The sequence below is a fragment of the Dromiciops gliroides genome, chromosome 4 (assembly GCF_019393635.1).
Source record: "Dromiciops gliroides isolate mDroGli1 chromosome 4, mDroGli1.pri, whole genome shotgun sequence".
Classification (NCBI taxonomy): domain Eukaryota; kingdom Metazoa; phylum Chordata; class Mammalia; order Microbiotheria; family Microbiotheriidae; genus Dromiciops; species Dromiciops gliroides.
In genome coordinates this window covers 238,818,682-238,837,118 of record NC_057864.1, presented here as the reverse complement: position 1 = coordinate 238,837,118, position 18,437 = coordinate 238,818,682, and the positions used below count along the sequence as shown (strand labels likewise).

General features: G+C 45.4%; 2 protein-coding genes across 6 annotated transcripts; both read right to left on the bottom strand.

Annotated features, from left to right (window-relative positions):
• Positions 1 to 1,900: 1,900 nt before the first annotated feature.
• On the bottom strand, positions 1,901 to 3,741 carry PSORS1C2 (psoriasis susceptibility 1 candidate 2). Its single transcript, XM_043964470.1, has 2 exons — positions 3,690 to 3,741; positions 1,901 to 2,575 (listed from the first exon to the last, which is right to left on the bottom strand). The coding sequence occupies exons 1-2, from the start codon at positions 3,739 to 3,741 to the stop codon at positions 2,232 to 2,234; spliced, it is 396 nt and encodes a 131-aa protein (XP_043820405.1). The 3' UTR covers positions 1,901 to 2,231.
• Positions 3,742 to 5,577: 1,836 nt separating this feature from the next.
• CCHCR1 (coiled-coil alpha-helical rod protein 1) lies at positions 5,578 to 18,152 on the bottom strand. 5 transcript variants are annotated; one of them, XM_044003704.1, is made up of 18 exons: positions 18,079 to 18,152; positions 16,766 to 16,832; positions 16,457 to 16,673; positions 14,830 to 15,133; positions 13,938 to 14,101; positions 13,705 to 13,840; positions 13,342 to 13,452; positions 12,955 to 13,104; positions 8,367 to 8,477; positions 8,172 to 8,278; positions 7,905 to 8,017; positions 7,642 to 7,690; positions 7,332 to 7,465; positions 6,968 to 7,156; positions 6,711 to 6,812; positions 6,266 to 6,417; positions 5,988 to 6,120; positions 5,578 to 5,809 (listed from the first exon to the last, which is right to left on the bottom strand). In XM_044003704.1, exons 2-18 carry the CDS (start codon positions 16,824 to 16,826, stop codon positions 5,691 to 5,693), a joined length of 2,352 nt encoding a protein of 783 aa, XP_043859639.1. In that variant the 5' UTR covers positions 16,827 to 16,832; positions 18,079 to 18,152; the 3' UTR covers positions 5,578 to 5,690. The 5 variants fall into 5 exon arrangements, with proteins under 5 accessions (XP_043859639.1, XP_043859640.1, XP_043859637.1 ...); XM_044003705.1 differs by lacking the exon at positions 18,079 to 18,152 and adding an exon at positions 17,966 to 17,976; XM_044003702.1 differs by lacking the exon at positions 18,079 to 18,152 and adding an exon at positions 17,320 to 17,552.
• Positions 18,153 to 18,437: the final 285 nt, after the last annotated feature.

The window sequence follows — 18,437 nt, the reverse complement described above, 5'->3', positions numbered from 1 at the left end:
TAATCATATACTGCTTTTGCTATCATTTGAGAACAAAGTCAGGTATTGGTGAGAATGGAATCCATATTTTATAACTCTCTGGCAGTAAACCGATTGGAATAGGCCTTAACTAAGAATGCTTGGTTTCTAGTCCCAGTTCTACCAGTTATGTGACCTGGGAAAGTAATTTAACTTTCTTTCGTGCATGCATGTCACCTTCCCAACTAGGATTATAGACAGTGGAAAGAACATTAGAGTCCAACCCTCTCATTTGACTCCTAAATAGCTCAGGGATTTTTCCTAAGGCAACATAAGCAGTAGGTAGGAAAGCTGTGGATCAACGCCTTTAAGACAGAAATTACCTTTTTCAATTCCTCCTGTAACCTCTCTAGCTCATATTCTACATGCTAGTGACAAGAATGTTGAATGAATTCAGACCAGCTCAGAGCATACTATGGCTTTTCATTTCTTTCAGGCTCTGCACTCTAGTGGAAAAGCACTGGTTTTTAAGTTAGTTAAATCCAGCATTGCAATCAATATGTTGAACTCCAAGGCTGGTTCCCTTTCTGGGAAAAGGGCTGAGAGGCTATTTGAGTACTTTATGAGTTTTTAGCATCCTGTGCTTTCTTTGTGCGGCAAAATAAAGATCGATTACCATGCCCAATAACCATATAATGTTGAGTGCCTGAGCAGGATTTGGGGACACTGTAGTCACAAACTATACCTTAGTCTTTTTTTTAGAAATTTTCCTGGATTAAACCAAGGACAAGTCAGAGAAATGGACAATTTGGGGTCAAACCCTGAGTCTTAGGCCACAAGATACATCACTGACCTGTTTCTCACCTATAAAATGGAAATACTTTTAACTACATAACTCTCAGGGTTGTAAAATATAAGCACATTGTAAACCTAAAGTATTATATATATATATATATATATATATATATATATATATATATATCAGGGCTTCTTAAATTTTTTCCACTAGTGACCCTTTTTTGCCCAAGAAATTTTTATGAAACCCCGGGCTTATAGGTATATAAAATAGGTATACATAACCTTTTACAGTTGCCAAATTTTTCACAATCCCCACATTGTTATGAGACCCCATAGTGGGTCAAGATGCATAGTTAAGAAGCTTTGATATATATGACTTTTTTTTTTTTTGCAGGGCAATGAGGGTTAAGAGACTTGCCCAGGGTCATACAGCTAGTAAGTGTCAAGTGTCTGAGACCGGATTTGAACTCAGGTCTTCCTGATTCCAGGGCCGGTGCTTTATCCACTGTGCCACCTAGCAGCCCCCTCATATATATTACTTTTTTTTTTATATGTTAAGCTTCAAGCCAACTTTTTTTGTTTGTATGTATGTGAGGCAATTGGGGTTAAGTGACTTGCCCACGGTCACACAGCTAGTAAGTGTTAAGTGTCTGAGGTCAAATTTGAACTCAGGTCCTCCTGAATCCATGGCCAGTGCTCTATCCACTGTGCCACCTAGCTGCCCCTGATATATATTACTTTTAAGCCTATCAACTTCTTTCAGTCCCATGAAATTTTTGAAACTTTTGATTTATCTGAAGCATAAAGAATGGTTATCCCTTTATTCTCTCAACCCCAGCCCAGAATATCAATAGCTATCACAGAAACCGGATCCTCTAGTTCTCTGGGTCTCCAATAGGTTCAAGTTATATTTTTTGAGTTCCAGATAAGAGACTAAAGAACCAGACACCCAAGTCCCTAAAGGTAGTAGGGACTATGAGGATGAAAGGAGGATCAAGACATTTTTTAACTATGGCTAAGGTATCTTTCCCCTTTTCCCCTCCCCATCCCCTTCTGGGTGACTAGGCTAACAGAACTACTTAGCAACCTCATCTAAGAACGAATAAGAACGGGACGTGGATACACAATAATTATTAGTGTGGTTTTATTTTTCCATCTGGTGGAAGTTCAGGTATTGTCCACTTTCACCTCCTTGTCATGGCCACCACACAGTGACCAGTTGTGGAGATTCTGGAAGAATTGGCACAGGAAGGCAAGGACAGAGTACGAGGTAGGGATGTGCTCTGGGGGTGACCAACAGGAATTAAGGGAAAGATGAAGGGAAAGGGTAAATCTTTGGGAGGATAGTGACATCAGAAGGGCAAAGATAAGGGGGTGCTGAGGCACAGAAAGATTACTCCTCCAGGGGAATGAGGAAGATGTGTTAGATGAACCAGGCCTTATGTGCATGAGCAAGGGGAATTGAAAACACCCAATTATCTGTATTCCTCCTTGGGTGGATCAAGGTCTGACTCATCTACCTCAGGGCCAGGAGGCCATGGATTCTCAGGGGGTTGAGGTCCAGCAGGCCAGGGGTCATCAGGTCGTGGTGGAGGTTGGGGAGTAGTTGTACTAGGGGGCTCAGGGGGCCAGACACCACTTTCAGGCAGATCTCTCCAGGTACGACTAGGGCTTGGGGGTGGGGGGTCTTCAAAAATAGGGGGCACCCCTGGCCAAGGGTCACCAGGGATTGGGGGACCCTGTGGCCATGTCGGTGCACCCTCTTCTTCATGAGCCTCTGGGGCTGGTGGCAAAGGGTGGTCATTGCTGCCTGTGATGCCTGTAAAGGAGAAAAAATAGTCATTGGAGTAGATGAAACCCTCCCCACAAATGCTATGAATGACAGAATTCATCTAAATCCTGAAATGGACATTAATCCTGAAAACTGAGAACTTGAATTGACCAGTCTGCTACACTGACCTAAACCCTTAAAATTGTACAAACTTTAAGTTGATTTATACCCTCAAAGTAAGCTCAAATTCAAATGGCCGGGCAGCTAGATGGCACAGTGGATAAAGCACGGAGCCTGGATTCAGGAATACCTGAGTTCAAATCCGGCCTCAGACACTTGACACTTACTAGCTGTGTGTGTGACTTTGGCAAGTAACTTAACCCTCATTGCCCTGCAAAAAAACCAAAAAAACCCAACCCTCCCCCCCCAAAAAAATTAAAATGGCCAACAAAACAAATTGACACATACTTATCTATGCCCCAAAAGTGATTATCATCAAATCTAAAATCATTCAAACTTCTCAAATGCCTTTTGTCCATTCATTCAAATATTTTAAATTCCTAAAGAGTGCTTTGCTAGGCCCTAGGGGAAAGATACAAAGTAGATACAAAGATACCTATTTATCCCTGTCTCATGAGGCTTACAGTCTAATAGAAGAATAGAATTACATTAGAAAGACATAAAACAACATGTTATGAAAAGCCTATGGTGGAAATTGGAGATCAGAGAAGGAATATGAAGGTAGTAGTATGAGTTGTAAAGGATAGGTAGGAATTCAAGAGGCAAAATGGAAGAAACTCCCCTAAATATAAATCGACTATAATGCTAATTTCCACCTTAATTCTGATCCATTAACCTCCACACCAAGCCAGATTTCCAAACAGAAAAAAACCCTTGAGTTCACAGCATGATCTGTAATCCCAAAGATAATTTGACCTCAAATTTATTTGCTATCCTAAAACATAATAGTTTGAAATGGCCTTTATTCCATTTAATTCTTTTGATCTACATAAACCTTGGAATGATTCCCCCCTCAAATACCTTCCCAACCTGCACCCCATGTCAACTCCTACTTTTATCACTTTCCTTCCCCCACCCCTCAGATCACCAAGTTGTTCTCCAGCCTCCATTCCCCTCTCTCTCCCTTGTTTCCTCTGCTCACCTCCTGCAAGGAGACAAAGAACCAGTATCCCCAGGAACTTCCAGTTCAGCATGGCGAAGCCGTCTCTCCTGGGCCCCATGAGGAGGGGCAGATTGCGTCTGTGGTGCCTAGGAACTGACTTTATAGGGGAGTGAGAGAAAGAGGAGGAGCCCAAGCTCTGAGAAGGGAAAACCCCAGTGACTCAACTGGTGCCAGCAAAGGGGCGAGGGCATAACTGGACAGACTTGTTGGGAGCGGGAGGAGGAGGTCAGCAATGGCCATTCACTTTAAGGTCTGTGTCAGGGCCCACCTGTCCTACTTGACAGCTTCCCAGGCTCTTCAAATTACAATCTGGGCACCTAGATTCTTAGTCCTTGCCTTCCTTTACCCAAGTAGCTTCCAAGTCAATACACACGCCTTCCCCTCCAGACTCATACTGAGGCCTCCATTTCTGATGCCCTACCTCGGTCAGGAGTCACAGACAGGATGCAAATCATGTTTGGGGAAGCAGCCTAATTACAGAGGCAGTGAAGGAGAAGCATGAAGGACGCCTGGATTTCAGGGGTGGGCGAGGCACAGGGGAGGCCATGAAGAGTGTCCTATGCCCTTTGAACACAAGGGTCACCGCTAGGACACTATACCTATACATCATCCCTCCACTCTTCCCCCAGTATACAGGCATCTTCCTATAATCCGTGTTCTTCTCAGGAGCCATCTTTGTTCCACATTCCTACCCTTTCTCAAGAGATCCTAGGTGCTCGGCTTCTTAGCTTTGAGCATAAACTTCACCCTGCATGAAACAACACAAGGAAGAACCTGGAGCAGATTTGGAATGACTCAAAACAAGGAAGGAAATAGCAGGAAACCCTAATTCCCCTTTTCACAGCCAAGCCAAAAAGATTACTCAGCATGAGCACCAAGTTCTGGACAACCATCATCTTTACCCATCTTCCTCCTCTGTCCCTCAGTGCTACTCCTCCGCCTCTCCGAGTCCCTTCTTCTATTCCCCAGAATCACTTCCCATCCCCACTCTTAGACATCCTTCTCCCTGGGCCTCATTCCCCTGTTTCTAAGTTTGTCATTCCTTTGAGGCCTAGAAATCTTTCAGGGTTTCATATGCAATTTCCTCTTCCAGGGGTGAGAGCTTTGCTTTTCCAAATTTTTTTTTTTTAATTTTTAAATTTTTTTTGCAGGGCAATGGGGGTTAAGTGACTTGCCCAGGGTCACACAGCTAGTGTCAAGTGTCTGAGGCCGGATTTGAACTCAGGTACTTCTGAATCCAGGGCCGGTGCTGAATCCACTGCGCCACCTAGCCACCCCCCAAATTATTATTTTTTAAGGTGTTGCTTCTCACTTGTATGAATTGATGTCGAGTCAGGGGAACAGAACTAAGAAATCAATTTATACCATAACAAAATTGTAAAGACCAAAGTTGTTACTTTGAAGGGCTTAAGAGCTCTGAGCAAGGCAGTGATCAATTACAATGTCAAGAACTCATGATGAAATCTGCCACCTATCTCCTGACAGAGAGGTTACTGACTTAAAAGTGTGCACTGAAGGCATATATACTTTTAGATAGGGACAATTCAAGAATTTGTTTTGCTTGACCATACTTACTTGTTATAAGGGTTTTCTTTTTCTTTTCAAGGGAGGGAGGGATAGAAGGTTGATTTTAATTTAAGGTTGATTTTAATTGAAAAAAAATTGTTGCTTCTCAAAATATCATCCAGATCCAACTAAGGGGCATATGGAAAAGGCTCTTATTCTTCGGAGTGAGCTACAAAGGGAAAATCTTACATTCCATAGGAGAGGGGGGCAGGAAGCATTTGGGGCAAGAGAGATCCTGGGAAAACATCCTTAAATCGTTAGAGACAATATTTCCAAACTCACAGATCCTATTAAAACCTCCTTTATTTAGTATAAGAAAATTCACAGACATCAAGGCAGATGTAGCTCAGGGATTAGAGCCAGCAGGTGGTCATACTTGCTACCTTCTCCACCTGTTCTGTTCCCCTTTACAGCTTACAACTGGTAAGAAGAGGAACCCACAATTGAGCACCTCGTATTGTCTCCCTCCTCTTCTCGAGTAATAGCTTCACTCATTTCCTGCAGATCTTCCAGCAATGCAGAGAGATAGGATCCTGAGAAGGAATTCATAAAAGGGGAGTTACCTAAGAGAAAGCTCTTACATTTGGTGTGAAATGAGGGGGATGGGAGGGCTTGGTGTGGATACTAAAGAAGAGAAAAATCTAGAGAAACATCAAGAGATATGATGGATCCCTAGGGGTAATAAGGTCCCAAGCTCCCTCTGAATTCTACCTTTCAAAAGTTGCTTGGTGGGGTGGAGAGTTTCAGAAGTTCCAGAGCCAGGTTCCAGTGGTGGGGGAGGAAGAATTGCAAACAGTCGCTGTTGTTTGTATCGGGAAAGGAGACCCTCTTGCTTTAGCGTGGCCTAAGAAGAAGAGGGTTAGATGTTTCTCCACCCCTGGTAGTAGGCACTTTTCTTCCAGTTCTTCCCAGGGTAAGGTCCCAATTTCCTTCATCCTCTGATTATGAAAGAGAAAAATTATAACTAACGGCCAAGGGTAAATCCATACCAACATGAGGTTTTTGTCTCGTTCCAGCTCTTGAAGCCTCTGCCTCAACCGGAATCCTTCTTCCCTCTGGGCCTCCTCTTGCAGAAGACCCAGCTGCTGGCTACGCTCCTTGTCTCGGGCTGCTTGGCGTTGGGCCTGGCGCAGGGAGACCACTAGGGGGATGGAAAGAAGATGTGTAAGGACTGATCCAATGGTATTCTGGTCAAGGTAGTTCCTGGACAAGAAATTGGGAGACCAGAGTTTGAGCTAACAGTTACATAACCGTAACCTTGGGCAAGTCACTTATCTAGGTTCATTTATAAAATGAGAGATGCTGGATTCAATGATCTTTATAGTTCCTTCTACTTCTAAAATTCTATTCACCTCTAAATCTGTGACCTCAGAGGAGTAAGAAGACTCTCTGTAATGCTATTTCCCCTTCTCATGGACACAACCCCAAGCTCACCAGCTTTAGTATGTTCCCTCCGGGCTTCATTCAGTCTTTTCTCCATTTCTGAAAGCTGTTCCCGAAGCCGTGACTCCACTTCAGCCACCTTCTCCTGTAAGTCTAAGGAGGGAAGGGGAGATCAGAGTCCTATTCTACCTTAGTCCCTGCCTCTGTGAACCCCCTGCCTCGGGATTAGGATCCCTGACTTTGGAATGGCACTACAAAATAAATTCCCCACCTCCACTCCATTCAGAATTCTTCAATTTCTCCAGTACCTCTCCCATAGGACTCTTGCTGCTGAGTTAGCTCCCGTCGAAGGCAGGCAGCCTCTTCTGTGCTCTCCTTCTGGCTCAGTCGAGCTGCCTTCAGCTGAATCCCAACTTCAGCCAAAGATTCCTGAGTTTTTTGCAGCTCCTGCTCCAACTGCCGGGCCTCCTCACTCAGCCGAATCCGCTCAGCCTCCCCTGAGTACCGGATCATCAATACTGTCACACTACCATATCAAAATCTAGATCTTTGGTTCTTCCCCACCATCACTAGCCACAATTCTCCTTCTACAGGACAGAAGCATCTTACTCTCCTATTTATATTTCTCTACACCTTCAGAGGGAAACCAAGTATTCAAGAGCCAGGTGCTACCTTGTTCCCGGGCCCGGCCCACTTCTTGTTGGATGAGTCGAGCACTCAGTTGTAGCTCTTCATCTAAGCGGTTCCTTTCTTCTCTTAGCTGCTGCAACTCAAGTCCCATTTCTTCAGACAGTGGGGCTGGAGGGCTGTAGAAGTAGACAGAGAAACTAGGTCAAGTAGAGAGAAGCTAGGTATCTGACTCTCAAACACAGACCCATTCCCTCTACTCTTCAAGTTCACATACATCTAGACCCTGAGGCCCTGCACTTTCTCCCCTTGGTTCACCTCCCAAGACCAATGGTTTTTCGCCTTCTAATCTTACCTCTGTTCCTGATGCAGCTGTGCCAGTGCTACTTTCCGAGCCACAAGGCCTTAAAAAATGGGGGGAGAGGGAGAGCAGAGCTGTGTTACTGAAAAAACAAAGGGAAAAGACAAAGATAGGGAAAATGGGAAGAGGAGATCATAGGCTAGATTTGGGAGGGGATACATGCAAGGGAGATGACAGGAACCTACAACAGAGAAGATAAACACAAGTAAGGAGGGAAGAAAAGGAAATAGGGCCCCGGAATGGAATGGCCTTCCTACCTTGAATAGTACGGACCTGCCGGGAAGCATAGCCAAGTCTGTTGTTGAGGCTAGGTAGCTGAGCTACAGCCTCTTCTACCTTAGCTACCCGATCCTGTAGCCAGTTATGGGAACTGAAGGGACAAGAGAACATTAACTACCCCAGGAACAATCCCCTTTTCTTGCTTCCAAAATCCCCTTGCATTCTGGTCCCTTTTTACCTAAGACACCTTGACAGAAGGGACAAGAAAAATGAGCTCCCACCCACTCCCTCCTCATCTAGAATACCTGTTCACAGCATTCGCCACAAGTTTCATGTGCTCCTCGGCCATCTTTGTCTGCTGTTGCTGCCATAGCCTGGCATCCTGGGCTCGGGTCAGCTCCCCCTGCAGCACCTGGAAAAGGACAGAAATGAGAGAAGGGCTCTGACCAGAGGCCATGATGTCACAGCTCATGCCTCCTACTCTTTTCCCAAGTACCCACCTTGCTGTTAACTCTTTCTACCTCCACTTCAGCAGTTTTGTCCTGCAGGGATCGATGCAAGATGGCTGACTCCTGGCCCCAGGATTTTACCTCCCCTTCAAGTTCTGCCACCTGGAATAGGGAAGAAATTGAGTGTCAACTTCCCAGATCCCTAAGGAAAATGACAAGTGGTGAAAAAAGAACAGGGTACCCTAGGTCCCTTAGCAGAAGAATGCTTAAGTTCTTGAGGGAAGGACCAATTTAGGGTTCCCTTCTCAAAAATATATCCTTATGGTCCAAATATAGACCACACTCCACTCCTGACCCCCACCCTAACCCTCCCAAGAGCCAGCTGATAATAAGTGTTATTTCCCAAGGTTTACCTATGGATTTCTTCCTCCTTTAAAAGACTTCTATTGAGGAAGACAACCTATATTTGGGATACTACATTATGTGAAAAGTCTATTTCCGTAAAAATTCATTGCCTAGCTACTGTGTGTAGAACACTGTGCTAGGCCTTGGAAAGACTACACAACTGAGATAAGATGTGGTTCCAACCCTTACATAGTAGTCTCTTTCAAGGACTTATCCTTTCAATCAATAATAAACATTTATTAAGCACTTACTACATGTCAAGCACTGTGCTAAGTATAGGGGATGCAATAAATGGGGAGATGGCAGAGTAGGCCTTCTGCAGGTGGGATTTGAACTGAATCTTGAAGGAAACCTGGAGGCATATTTGGAGAAAGGGAACATATTCCACATGTGGGACAGAAAGTGAAAAGACAAAGAGGTAGGAGATGTTGTGTCTTGTTCAAGGCACAGAAAGTAAGCTAACGTGTGTATGTGTATATACCTACTTTTTTTTTTTCATGACACACATGATATTCCAGAGGGCAAAGGAATTGGGATTACAACGAAGAATCACCTACCTAGAAAAACTCATCATAAACTTTCAGAGGAAAAAATGGGTTTTTAATGAAAAAGAGGACTTTCAGGTATTCATGATCTAAAGACCTGAACTGAATGGCAAATTTGACTTTCAAATACAAGACCCTAGAGAACCATAAAAAATTGGAGTTGGGAGACATACCTGGGGTCATGCAGTGGGTGACTGTCTTGTGTCTGAGGCTAGGTTTGGGCTGGGATCCCCCTGGGTCCAGGGTGGATGCTTTGTCCACTGTGTCACCTAGCTGCCCCATGATGACATCTTTAGGGTTAAATAGAGGGGTGAGGGGAATGCACTGGGGAAGGGGGAAGGACAGAGGTAGCATGAGGTGAAATCCTACATGAAAGAAACAAGGAAAGGGTTTATGGAGTCAGGAAAAAGATGGGGGAGGAGCAGGGCAGTAAATTAATTTTATACCCATCAGAAAAGGCTCAAAGACCTTAAACTCATCAGAGTTGCCTCAAGAAGGGATTAACACACACACACACACACAGTTGGGTGGAGTAATCTATTTAATCTAGGAAGTAAATGACCCTAATACTCATCAGAATTGGCTCAAGGAGGGAGTAACATACACACTCGATTGGGTGGAGTAATCTCTCTAACCCTGCAGGAAAATAGGAGGGGAAGGGGATATAGAGAGGGGCAAAAGAAGGAAGGCCAGATTCGGGGAGGGGACAGACAGAAGCAAATCCCTTTTGAAGAGGGATAGGATAAAAGAAGATGGGTAATAGAATAAATATCATGGGGAAGGGAATAGGATGGAAGGGAAACAGTTAACAATAGCAATCTACTTACCACACCCTGATCGTGTGAGCTAATTTTCCCTAACTTTCCTTCTTTCTTCCCATTGTCCAATCATGTACTCCCCTTCCTCTAGTTCCTTAATTCTTTAGACATCACAAAGCCATGCATAGACTAATTACTGTTCTCATAACAGAAGGGATCAGAAGAGACACATCTCAGAGCGGCTAGGTGGTGCAGTGGATAGAGCACTAGCCTTGGATTCAGGAGGACCTGAGTTCAAATCTGGCCTCAAGGGGCAGCTAGGTGGTACAGTTGATAGAGCACCGGCCCTGGATTCAGGAGGACCTGAGTTCAAATATGGCCTCAGATACTTTACACACTTACTAGCTGTGTGACCCTGGGCTAGTCACTTAACCCCAATTGCCTCACTAAAAAAACAAAAACAAAAACAAAAAAACCAAAAAAAAAAAAAAAATTAAAGGGGGGGCAGCTAGATGGCGCAGTGGTTAAAGCACCGGCCCTGGATTCAGGAGGACCTGAGTTCAAATCCGGCCTCAGACACTTAACACTTACTAGCTGTGTGACCCTGGGCAAGTCACTTAACCCCAATTGCCTCACCAAAAAAAAAAAAAAAAACTACACTCCAAATTCTACTCTTTCATAGTGTTAGCTGCTAAATCACATATGACCTGATTATAGCTCCTTGGCACTTGAATTCTTTTTTTTTTTTTGCAGGCAATGGGGGGTTAAATGACTTGCCCAGGGTCACACAGCTAGTAAGGGTCAAGTGTCTGAGGCCGGATTTGAACTCAGGTACTCCTGAATCCAGGGCCGGTGCTTTAACCACTGCACCATCTAGCTGCCCTGAATTCTTTCTTTCTGGTACTTGTAGCATTTCTTCTTTTGACATGGAAGCTCTGGATTTTGGCTACAATATTCCTGAGAGTTTTTATTTTGGCATTTGTGGATTTTTTTTCTTCTATTTCTACTTTGTTTTCTGGTTCTAAGAGATCTGGGTATGTTTTTGTTTTTTGGGGGTTTTTATTTTTGTTTTGGTTTGGGGTTTTTTTAGCAGGGCAATGAGGGTTAAGTGACTTGCCCAGGGTTACACAGCTAGTAAGTGTCAAGTGTCTGAGGCCAGATTTGAACTCAAGTACTCCTGAATCCAGGACCGGTGCTTTATTCACTGTGCCACCTAGCTGCCTCCAAGATCTGGGTAGTTTTTTTTGTTTTGTTTTGTTTTTTGTTGTTGTTGTTTTGTTTTGGTTTTTTTGTAGGGCAATTGGGGTTAAGTGACTTGCCCAGGGTCACACAGCTAGTAAGTGTTAAGGGTCTGAGGTCAGATTTGAACTCAGGTCCTCCTGAATCCAGGGCTGGTGCTCTATCCACTGCGCCACCTGGCTGCCCCTCTGGATAATTTTAAGATTTCTTTAAGTATGATATCTAGCCTCTTTTTTTTTGGTCATGGTATTCGGATTCTCAATTTTTTCTCCTTGATCAGTTTTCCAGGTCAGCTGTTGTTATAAAATACCTTCTAATTTTTTTTTTCATCTTTTGACTCAAATATTTCTCATTTTCAGGGTGTCTGTTGTTTGGACGATGTTTTGAATCTCTTGTGCCAAGCTGCTAGTTTTTGTTTTTTTCTCAATTCTTTCTTTCATAACTTCTGCTTCTTTTCTAATTTTTTCCTCAAGCATTCTCATTTATATAACCATTTTTTAACTAAAAAAAAAAAAAAACCTCTTGCTTCATCTCTTCTAGAAATTCCAACTGAGTTTGTTTGTGCCCAAGCTGTGTTTTTCTCTGAGGCTTTGCTTATAGATTTTTTTTTTGGAGTCATTCTCATTTTCTGGGTTTGTGTCTTGAGATTCCCTGCTACCATAATAGTTCTTTATGATGGGATTCTTTTTTTGTTTGCTCATTTTTCCAACCTACTTCCTAACTTCAGATTGGATGTTTAAGGCTGGGCTCTGTGGCACTTTGAGGGGGAAGGCATAGGATGGTCCTAGTGTTACTTTCTTGGGGTACTGAGTATTGTGTTATTCCAGTATTGGGACAGACTGGGGACCTGCAAGCTTTCGGTGCTCCCAATGGGGTCTAATCCAGACCTAAGTCTAATTGCTGCCCCTCTAGTCTGAGCTCTACAAGTTCTTGACCTGGGACTGGGTCTGAGCAACAGCAGATGGCTGCTGGACTCACCTCCTATCGGCCAGCTAGGAAGCTCTATTGGTTTATAGAGACAGAATTGCAGACTCCCCTTAGGTTTGAAATCCTTACTCTGGTTATTCCTTTGCAGGCTGGGCTAGATGCCAGAAATAAGAAACAGCCATCCTCCTGCAGTCTAAGCCATACCTTTGCTACATGCTTCTAAACTTCTTCCTTCCTACCCGGGAACACTACCCCAGGACACAGGTCCCCTTCTCAGTACGTTGTGGATCTACAACCCAGAACTGGGTAGTGGACAATGATGCCGGTTCCTACCTGTCTCTGTCCTAGTGCCTTGGTATGGATCCAAGACCTCCTCTTGCCCTGGACCACAGCTTCTCCCTGGGTTCTGGTGTTCCACACATAGCCTATTCCTAGCCCAACTCTATCCCTATTATCAGCAGACCTCTCATCTCCCTATGATGGCCTGAGCAGGTTGAATGACTCACTGTGACTGGATTTCCCCATCAGGATATGGTCTAGTACATTTTCTAGGTTTATTTAGAGAAGTTTTATGGCAGGGAGCTTAGTGATACTGCTTCCTTCTACTCCTCCATCTTGGCTCTATCTCCAATGTAGAATTTTCTTCACCTCATCCCTTTCTCCTTGAAGCATTTTACATCTCCCCAGTTAATAGTCTATATACCTATAAAGTGTGAGGTAGGGAGGGGTGTGTGTGTGTGTGTGTGTGTTGGAAAGATATGTTACCTTTCCTTTCAGCTTTTGGGCATGTTGGGTATGCTCCAACTCCTGGGCTTTCAGCTGCACCATCAGGGCAAACACTTTTTCCCTCCAACGGCTCAGCAGGGCCTGAGCCTTCTTGGCTGACTCAGATTCCAAGGGGTCTATGGGCTGGACCTTCAAATAGGGGAGAAACATGAGGTCAGGGCTTCCATGGGAGTAATTGCTTACTATTCCTACCTTAAGCAATAAAAATATCAAGATAAGAGTGAAAAGTCACAAAGTAAGAAGGAACACAGGTAAGAATGAGGAGAGGAAGAGTCTAAGAGGAACTAACCTGGTAGAGGACACCTAAATCCCAGAAGAGACTCTTGGAGAAAGAAACCTGAATTCTGTGAAGAAAGCCAAGTTTACCTTCCGACCCAGCTCCTCTTCCTGGAGGGCAAGGATGTCCTGGAGGCTCTGCACTCGAACCTGTAGCAACTCCAAAGTGGCACATAAGGCATCCCGATCCTCCTGCAAATGCTGGCCAGGGAAAGGAAGAGTCTTACAAAGAAGCATCTTTTCTACTTGTCCCTAGAATGTGCCTACTTCTCCCATTCTTCAGGTCTCTGTGCACATGCTAATTCCCCCTTCTCTGCCAAGGACTGTTCTTCCCCCAGAAGCTATGCACATTCATCACTTCCAAAAGAATCTCTATATCCACTTCCAGTCCCCCAACCCACACCCCTATCTCCACCCCCAAGGATAAAACCACTCACTCCTCTTATCTCTCACCTGCACCGTCTCCAGCAGCTGCTTTCGCTCCTGCTCCCACGTCTGGGTCTTACTCTCTTGTGGGATCTGATCCCCAACATACCTCCTAAGCTGCTCAACAAGGGCCACCTGGGTCTTGAGCTCTGCATGGGCCTTACTAAGATCGGTGGGTGGGAAGGAGAAGGTCAAGGTTATAGTGAAAGACCCCAGAAACCTGCTCTTCCCACATAGTTGCTTGACCCTCTATTCCTCACCTTAGTTCCTCCCTTAACATCTTAGCCTCCCTCTGTACAAGGGCCAGCTCCTTGGTCTCTTCTTCCCTCTTGGATTCCATGGTCTTCAGTTTCTCTTCCAACTCATGGGCCTTGTGGGCCAGGATAGCAAGAGCTTCCTGGTGAGCTGCAGTCATGTGGGAGATCTCAAGAGGGAAAGAATGACATGGCAGGGGCTGAGCAGAAAGGAGCTTCTCAACTTTCCTCTAAAAGTTCTGACTTCCTCAAATTCTTTCCCGTGGCCTACTTTTCTTCCCTTCTCTTCCTGGGCCCCTACTTCCATCTTCCCCACTCTCTTACTTTACCCAACAAATGTGTATTAAATGTCTAAATGTCTACTTTAACTTTATTTAGGCAATAGGGAGCTACTGAAGGATTCTGAACAGAAAGCTGACTCAACCAAATGTATTAGAGCAACAATGTGAAGGATGAATTGGAGTGGGCAGGGAGTAGTGAGTGGTTGGAAAACCTGTTGGGAGACTACTGCAATATACTGCAATATTCGAGGAAGATAGCGTTTGGGGCCTATTTTAACATATGCTTGGGTTCCAAAAGGAAAATAGGCAGAATACTTGAGTCCTAAGAAGTAATGAAAATTTTGGGAGAGAAGCAGAATATCTGAATCCTGAGAAGTAGGAAGAGAGAACAAGGAAGATAAATGTAGAATTCCCTGTCCTGACTGCCCCGGCCTGCTTCCTTCAGGTTCTTCTTCACTCTGAATTCTCAACATTCTCCTGACCAAGTACAAGTAGATTAGTAGTCTAATCTAATACCAAAGGATCTTTGCTAAAGTGATTATCTCAGACTAATTCCCTACAATATGGAACTGAGACAAATCCCAACTAGTCCCTAATATTCCCTTATTCTCATTCACCTGTTCCTTATGCAGTTTCTGAGTCTCTTCCAGATCTCGTTTGTTTCCTTCTTCCAATTTCTGCCGAATGAGCTCTGCCCCAGCCAAGGCAGCACGAAGCTCCTCTACTTCAGCCCGCATAGCCTGCTCTGCCTGTCCCAAGACCTCCAGCTCCTCAGCCTGGGTGGCCAGTCGAGCCTTCTGATGGACTGAAGCCAACCGCAAGGCCTGGCTCTCCATCTCAAGTCTCCGCATCTCTTCCAGTTGCTGAGAGATCAGCTCAGTCTGGGAATTCAAGCCCTGTGGTCCCACATGGTCCAAGGACCTTTGGGGAAAGTAACAAGTGATATATGGCCTCTTTGCTCTTAGATAAGAAAGGGATGGACAAGTGAGCCTCTATGTTCCCATCTAGGCAGTTATGAGGACTTCTCTGCTCTGATATGTAGAGATGAAGAAGGGACAAGGGGGCCTCTGGGGAAACTGGAAGTCAGTCAGACACACAAGAGGATGCAAAACCTGGAAACAGTAAGGATTCTGTGGTCTCCTCTGAAGAGACCATCCTCAAAAAACATTTATTCAGCACCTTTTATGTGTAGGGCACTAAGCTAGATGCTAGGGATACAAAAAGGTATATGCCATCAAGGAGGGAAGGCATACACAGACACAAGTTCTATATAGTGCATAATTACATCTATTGTTTGTTTGTTTTGTGTTTTTGTTTGTTTGGGGGTTTCTTCGGGGCAATGGGGGTTAAGTGACTTGCCCAGGGTCACACAGCTAGTAAGTGTCAAGTGTCTGAGGCTGGATTTGAACTCAGGTACTCCTGAATCCAGGGCTGGTGCTTTATCCACTGTGCCACCTAGCTATCCCTATAATTACATCTATTAAGTGTGCCTCGCGAATGGTACAGACAATGAGTGCTAGGATATCTGGTCCACAAGTAGATGAAGACATTATGAATCTAAAAGTTCTGCTTGAGGTGTAAAAGGGAAGGGATACTCAGTCTTCTGTGTTCTAGTTTGAGAAAATGAGGAACCTGAGCTCCATCCTGAAGTAGGGGCAGAAAAGGAAATGGATCCTCTTCTAATGTGGAGAGAATAGGGGCTAATTAATAATAATTTATTGAGGGTTATTGTATAAACTGTCCAAAGCTCTCTAAAGGGAGGTAATAAAAATAAAATACATGGTCCCACTCTAATCTCATCATAATGTTATTTTAGAATCTATGCTGGCCTTATAACAAAGTCCTTTGATAATTCAGGATCTAAGACAGACTTGCCTGTAACTCCACTCTAAAGCCAATAACTTTATTAAGACATTAAGGTACAGTTTTGAAGAGTCAGGATACACACATAAGATAAGAAAAAATAGCCCTCAAAATCAAATATGTTTCAAATTTCATACACAAAAGTAGAAGGTACACAGGATCAAAATACAATCAGAAGTGGGTTGGGGTTTTATTTAATCTTTGTTACAAGGGAAGGCTTGCTGGGTAAGATAGGAGAGAAATGTATATTTGGAAATTAATGGAATGTAAAAGAAAAAAGCATTAATAAAACTTTTTTTAAAAAATAACACACTTTTTAAAAAATCACAGTATGGGGTGGAGAACAATTACAGGCAGAAACTAGGATAACTAGGTCCCTACCTGGTCCTCCTTTTGGGATCCTCACTATCACCTGCCCCATCTTGTCCTCTCAAAATCTGTAGTCTATGATTCTCCCATCTTTGATCACTGTTATCATGACCATGATGGGATGAAGGCAGCACTAGGGGCAAGGGTGGGGACCGAACAGAGGTGATCCTGGACATGCCTGGAAGGGGCCGTGTTTGGAAATGAGATGGAGGCATGAGCCCACTGAGACCTTAGTAAGAAGAGAATAGAAGGGTCAGTATTGAAGGCACAGGACTAGGGTGTACAATCTCCAATTTCATAGCCCAGCCCTGTTCCTTTTACCTGAAGACTGGAGCATCTCGAAAGTGGATGGGGGTTCCAGGTTCCTTCTCCGACCATCCATTCTTTCCTGTAAAGCAAGGGAAACACCTCAAGCTCCCATTCATTTTCCTATGATAACCCCAACTGCTTAGATAATGTAACCGGTGCATCCAGCTGTCATTTCTTTCCTTCCCCTCCCCACCCCTATAAACCCCACTTTTGGAAGTCAAAAACTGGGGCATCTATAAAATAATGTGGTTGGCTCCACCCAGCTTTAATTAAGAGACTCCATAATCTAAAACCTCATGATAAAGGGAAGCAGGATCTAAGGCCAAGGCCTCTGGGGGTCTACAGGGCATTTATAGGATTTGGGGCAGTGCCTTTCCCTCCACTTATGGCTCTATTTTCCCTATTGATTCTGTGAGTTGAAGGTGTGAGCGCATGTGGAATTAAAGGGCTTGGGGGAAACAGCTCTACTGGACTGTTTGCTCAGTGAGGCCTTGGGGAACTTCCCTCCCCACACCATTCATTATTTCCATCACTGATTCCCCCTCCCTATCAAAGAGTAGGCATACTGCTTGGCACCAGACGAAGTCTGTAAGATGCAGAGATCCCGAGTTACCCTTAACAGCATAGCAACTTTCCGAACCATCTTCCTGGGTAAGCAGGAAGTCTAACAGTCCTTTGCTCATCTTTAGTCTTTTGCTCATCTCTAGGCCTTTCGATGGGTGTTGGTCTCTTATCCCACCCTGATGCTCTCACTTTCTCTCCCGGTTCCTTCTTCATTACCCTTGCCATCCATTCCAGACTTCCACCACCCCCCTCCCCTGGACCCCCGTGGCCCGGCCCCTCTGTCACCCACTTTGTTCCCCGTCCTCGGTTCCCCCCCTCCCTGCCTTCCCCTAATCTGCTCTGCCCGGGTCCCTTCACAACTGCAGCTCTTCTGCCCCCATCGCCCGCTGGTCCCCTCTGCCCCTCGGCGTGCCGGCCTCCCCCCAGGCCTCCCCCTGTCAAACCGCCTGGTCCCTTCCTCCTGTTCCCCCTTCCCCGGGACCCTCGTGTCCCTGTCCCTCGTTTCTCTGCGGCCCCCTAGCCCCACGGCCCCTGACCTCCAGCACTTTCTTTGCCCTGCCCCTTCCCCTCAGCTCCCTAGTGCCCACGTTCCCCAGCCCCTCTCCGCCCCTTCCCGCCCTCAACTGACTCCCTCTCGCGCCCCCTTACCCAGCGCGAGACCCTCCCCTCCCCCTGTGGCCCCGCCTCCCCCGCGCTTCTCCACAAAGTACACCCCTCCCCCCCCCGCCTCTATCCCCACCTCCCCCATCTCCCCCGCCCACCACGGATTGATTGCGCCTGCGCAGAGCGGGACAGCCGGCGGGTTTTTCGGACCCGTTTACTTCATCCGGAATAGAGACGGAGAGTGGGTCGGGACACGCAAGCGCCCTGGCCTCTATATGGTAGACCAATCCAGGGGCTTGACCGATCCCCGCGCCCTTACAGATCCCGCCTCCCCACCGAGTCCCTCCTCCTCTCCCCGAAACCCGGGAAAATTCGACGACCAATCGGAAAGCGAAGAAGGCGGTCGCGCCGGGTCTTTTTTGTACCCTTCCTGACCACCGCCCAATGGGGCCTGGGCGATGGAATAAGGCAGGTCCAATAAGGAATGGCATCGGGATGGGGCGGGGCCTCTGAGGCG